This window comes from Oncorhynchus mykiss, chromosome 16 (genome assembly GCF_013265735.2).
Source record: "Oncorhynchus mykiss isolate Arlee chromosome 16, USDA_OmykA_1.1, whole genome shotgun sequence".
Classification (NCBI taxonomy): Eukaryota; Metazoa; Chordata; class Actinopteri; order Salmoniformes; family Salmonidae; genus Oncorhynchus; species Oncorhynchus mykiss.
In genome coordinates, this window is record NC_048580.1 from 69,692,069 (window position 1) to 69,697,527 (window position 5,459).

General features: G+C 42.6%; 1 protein-coding gene across 2 annotated transcripts; it reads left to right on the forward strand.

Annotated features, from left to right (window-relative positions):
* The first annotated feature begins 953 nt into the window (after window positions 1–953).
* Window positions 954–4,335, forward strand: LOC110492656 (perforin-1). Of its 2 annotated transcripts, none has more exons than XM_036947673.1 (3): window positions 954–1,038; window positions 1,340–1,896; window positions 3,273–4,335. In XM_036947673.1, exons 2-3 carry the CDS (start codon window positions 1,364–1,366, stop codon window positions 4,312–4,314), a joined length of 1,575 nt encoding a protein of 524 aa, XP_036803568.1. In that variant the 5' UTR covers window positions 954–1,038; window positions 1,340–1,363; the 3' UTR covers window positions 4,315–4,335. The 2 variants fall into 2 exon arrangements, with proteins under 2 accessions (XP_036803568.1, XP_036803569.1); XM_036947674.1 differs by having other exon boundaries at window positions 3,279–4,335.
* Window positions 4,336–5,459: the final 1,124 nt, after the last annotated feature.

The window sequence follows — 5,459 nt, forward strand, 5'->3', positions numbered from 1 at the left end:
TATCTTGAAAAACCACGTTTGCTATGCCCATGAAAAACATGTTATCTTGAAAAACCACGTTTGCTATGCCCATGAAAAACATGTTGTCTTGAAAAACCACGTTTGCCATGCCCATGAAAATCATGTTATCTTGAAAAACCACGTTTGCTATGCCCATGAAAAACACAATGCACATGAGGATGGTCCAGAAAATGATCAGTAAAGTCTCTGTAAGTTATAACCACCTCTTTGGGAATCAATGCAAAAAATATATATTTCGCAAATTAGACATCAATGTCTATGTCCCACTTTTGTGATTATTTATTTATTTTGAACAAACATTCCACTGTTTACAGCAGGCGTCTGGATATTTATTTTGAAGCCCCAGATGTGTATCATTGACCCTAGTTAGATTGCAAACAATATGAAAACAGATAATATCGCATCCTCTGTTGAATCAATAAGAAGAGATTTGATGAGATCTTACCACTGTGGGAATAATTCAAACTGGATACAAGTGGATAGAGATTGGGCCAAGTACAGAAAGCATGGGGCGGCAGGGTTAGAGCATTGGACTAGTAACCGGAAGGTTGCAAGTTCAAACCCCTGAGCTGTCGTTCTGCCCCTGAACAGGCTGTTAACCCACTGTTCCAAGGCCGTCATTGAAAATAAGAATTTGTTCTTAACTGACTTGCCTAGTTAAATAAAGGTAAAATAAAATAAAATACATTTTCAACAGGAGATTTACACACAACAACAACAAAAAGTATTCAGCTCTGTATGTGACTGCTGACAGTTTTGTTGGTGAAAACGTAGCAGTTTTTGCTTTAAGATGTCTGTCATGCACATCATTACTCTACACTACGGTTAATCATTATTAATTGTATTTTTCCTGCTGGTTTGCCAGATGTGTAGAATCAATGCATAAACCCCGTTTCCCACCATGCAGTTTGTAACACGATGAGGAGCCAGTCTTTGTTTACTCTGAGAGCTGGTGGGTACAGAGATCATTTCATGTGGACATGAGAGGACAGAGAGATCTGCTGTGGATTTTACGTTGTAAGTATTGACAGCCAACCGGGGAGAGAAGGAACATTTATCAAATCATATTAATAATGGATCTAAACGGTTGAGTATTTTATGAACAATATACTGTCTAAAATGAACTACTTTATTTTTTTAAACAAAGTGTTTTGGTTTAAAAGACTGAAGTAATAGTCGTTGTGTTCTGGGAAGTATAGTAGAAGACAGTGGAATCAAAATGATCCCCTTCCTCAGCGGAACCTTTTTCTCACTTGTAGAATAAAAAAATCTAAAAAAGGAGAGTGACAACCTTCGTTATTTAAATCCTCTCTTCTAGACTGACCAATCAGGAGTGACAACGATGACAGCATCAGTCGTCAGCTCTCCCGTGTTTCACCCGGTGTTCATGGGTTTCCTGGCTCTGTCGAGCTTGGAGGGAGTGTTCACCTGTCGTCTAGGGACCCCAGAAGAATGCGCCAATTGTTCCTTTGTGCCTGGCTACAAACTGGCTGGGATGGGCTATGATGTCGTAACACTGAGACAAAAACGGGCCTCTGTGTTTGATGTCAACAGTTACTTGGCTAACTCCTGCATGGTATGTGTGAACCCACTTATGGGAGGTGAGCTTCAGAAACTCCCCTTGCATATGAAGGACTGGCGCGCAGAAAGTGACTGCAAGAGGAAGACTCTGAGTTCCTACTACTACTCTGTCAGCTCTCTTGTGGATGATATAGCCTTCTTTATAGCGAATGACTGGAAGGCGGGGCTAAAGCTGGAGAATGTAGACCTGCAGTTAGCAGGCAGCAAGTCCAAGGTGTACGGCTTTGCATCCGCACACTCAAACGCAGACAGGTCTTCCTTCTCATTTCAACAATTTACCTGCTCCGTCTACAGGTCAGGCCATGTATCATGATGTTTGTGAGGTCATGTGTATTTAAATTCTAAGTGCTTGAAGCAATTGTGCAGCGCTCTCTCAGCGCTTTCAGCAAACTTTAGCCATAAAATGGCTTTTGAAACACTTTAAAAAAAAAAATGTAACCATCTAGTTTGCTTTTTCCTAGAGAGCAATAATGTATATATAGTTCCTCCTTGGATTAATTTATCCCATCAACAAGTTCAATATACTTTTGAAAGTTGTCCTTTTTTAGAATTCACTTTGCAAATTCTAAGCAGGCGTTCACAGCTCTGAGGGTCACAGTCATGCAGATTTTCAGCATGACCTTTTATTAAGCAGAGACATCATTTCCAGGGAGGGACCAGACTTGCTCTCCAGCCAATCAGTAATATTAATTGATCAATTACATACCAGGGCGAAATGAAAACCAGCAGGACTGTGAAACTGTAGGGCCTGAATTGTGCCCCCTGATATATAGGAGATTTGTACATTTCTTATAGCTGCCCAGTTAACAGCCACTCTAACCCTCTTTTAGTTTCAGTGTGCCCAGTAAACCCCCACTCTAACCCTCTTTTAGTTTCAGTGTGCCCAGTAAACCCCCACTCTAACCCTCTTTTAGTTTCAGTGTGCCCAGTAAACCCCCACTCTAACCCTCTTTTAGTTTCAGTGTGCCCAGTAAACCCCCACTCTAACCCTCTTTTAGTTTCAGTGTGCCCAGTAAACCCCCACTCTAACCCTCTTTTAGTTTCAGTGTGCCCAGTAAACCCCCACTCTAACCCTCTTTTAGTTGCAGTGTGCCCAGTAAACCCCCACTCTAACCCTCTTTTAGTTTCAGTGTGCCCAGTAAACCCCCACTCTAACCCTCTTTTAGTTTCAGTGTGCCCAGTAAACCCCCACTCTAACCCTCTTTTAGTTGCAGTGTGCCCAGTAAACCCCCACTCTAACCCTCTTTTAGTTTCAGTGTGCCCAGTAAACCCCCACTCTAACCCTCTTTTAGTTTCAGTGTGCCCAGTAAACCCCCACTCTAACCCTCTTTTAGTTTCAGTGTGCCCAGTAAACCCCCACTCTAACCCTCTTTTAGTTTCAGTGTGCCCAGTAAACCCCCACTCTAACCCTCTTTTAGTTTCAGTGTGCCCAGTAAACCCCCACTCTAACCCTCTTTTAGTTTCAGTGTGCCCAGTAAACCCCCACTCTAACCCTCTTTTAGTTGCAGTGTGCCCAGTAAACCCCCACTCTAACCCTCTTTTAGTTTCAGTGTGCCCAGTAAACCCCCACTCTAACCCTCTTTTAGTTTCAGTGTGCCCAGTAAACCCCCACTCTAACCCTCTTTTAGTTTCAGTGTGCCCAGTAAACCCCCACTCTAACCCTCTTTTAGTTTCAGTGTACCCAGCAAACCCCCACTTAGCCTGGATTTCCAGCGACGCATAGCTTCTCTGCCACACCACTACACATCCAACAGTGAGGCGTACAAGGACATCATTGATACCTACGGAACCCACTACATCAGTGATGGAGACCTCGGAGGGATGATGAAGAGGGTGACTAGCATTCGCACCTGTCTAGCAGCCCTAAACAAGGTCTTTGTGTCCGACGTGGAGACATGTCTGAGTATGGGGTTGGACTTGGACATACCTGTAGGACTGCCCGTTGACTTAGGGCTAAACCTTTTGGGTGGACAATGTTCGAAGGTCGCTACCAACTCTGACAGTGCAACAGGGTACAGCATGGGCTTCTTAAGCCACCACACGGAAGTGAACGGTGGGAGAACCTTAAATGGAGTTGCTTCTATGAGAAAAGCTAATATAGATAGTTTCTTAAAATGGATGAAAAGCCTAAATGAGTTTCCGGAAATGGTATCCTTCTCCCTGCAGCCTCTATATCAACTGGTTGATGACAAACAGACGAGCGCTGATCTACAAACAGCTATTAGTCAGTATGTGATCGACAGCGGGATTAAGAGAATAAAGACAGAGAATCAAGCATGCAGGCATTCACCTGACCTTTCTGCTGATTGCTGCCCCCTGTTGGCAGGGAGAGGCAAACTAACAGTCTTTGTGGACCGTGGGTTTAGTCTAAGGGGCAATGGGATGGCCGAACCAGAGGTTTACGTCAAACTGTGGTGTTCAGGTCAGCACAGGCTGACCCGCTGGATCACCACCTATGATCCACTTTGGCATACACATTTCAACTTTAACTATGTAAACACCCAGTCCTCTCTAGAGCTCCAGGTGTGGGATAAGTCCCCAGGGGAACGTGACGATGACCTCCAGGGTGGGTGTTCTGTAAACCTGGAGCAGGGGAGCCACGTGCATAGCTGTGGACTCAGTAATGGGAGTTTCACATTCTCTTACACATTAACTTGTGACAAACACCTGACTGGTGATAAATGTGACCAATATTACCCCTCCCCAAACTAGAGGGGAAATCAGTGAAGAATCGCAGTTCATCCAGAACTATAATGTTGTGTGAATTGTTACGTACTCTGTTCACGAGAGAGTCATAGTGACAGATTACAGTAGGATAACATTATATACAATTTGACCTTTGAAACATTTTACAATTTTTCTTCTTTAGTCTTTTAGATCATCGTATTTTATGTATGTAACAATCAGTGGTGTAAAAAGTATTAAATTATCATACTTGAGTAGTACTTTACAATTATTTTTACTTAAACTACTTTACAACACTGATAACAATGTAGGAGAACAGTCCAGAACCGAAAATTATTCATGAATATGAATGAAAGCACTTCTGTAATGTAGCATTTTAACCACTAGAGGGAAATGTAGTCCTTAGTTATCCTTTAGTTGTATCAGATGTTGCAGTGTGTAGTTCTCATGTGATGGGGAATACGACCTACTTACAGCATGTTCACAGCATGATATATAATAAATAATAAATTCTTCTTCTTCTGATTGTTTTAGCTTTTGTATTTATTTCAAAGAGGGTTGTAAAGTACACTGAGTGTACAACACATTATGAACATCTCTTTTCATGACATAGACTGACCAGGTGAATCCAGGCGGAAGCTATGGTTCATTCATGATATAATTAGTTGAATCCACTTCAAGTAGTGTAGATGAAGAGGAGGAGACGGGTTAAAGAAGGATTTTTAAGCCTTGACACCATTGTGACATGTATTGTGTGTGTGTGTCATTCAGAGGGTGAATGGGCAAGACAAAATATTTAAGTGCCTTTGAACGGGGTGTGATAGTAGGTGCCAGGCGCATCGGTTTGAGTCAAGAACTGCAACGCTGCTGGGTTTTTCATGCTCAACCATTTCCCATGTGTTTATAAGAATGGTCCACCACCAAAAGTACATCCAGCCAACTTGACACAACTTGTGGAAGCATTGGAGTCAACATGGGCCAGCATCCCTGTGGAACGCTTTCAACACCTCGTAGAGTCCGTGCCCCCGACGAAATGAGGCTGTTCTGAGGGCAAAATGGGGGCAACTCAATATTAGGAAGGTCTTCTTAATGTTTTGTACACTCGGTGTAAAAGTGAACAACATTTTATGATCACATTTAGTACCAGAGTGAGTTGAAAGAGGAAACATTGA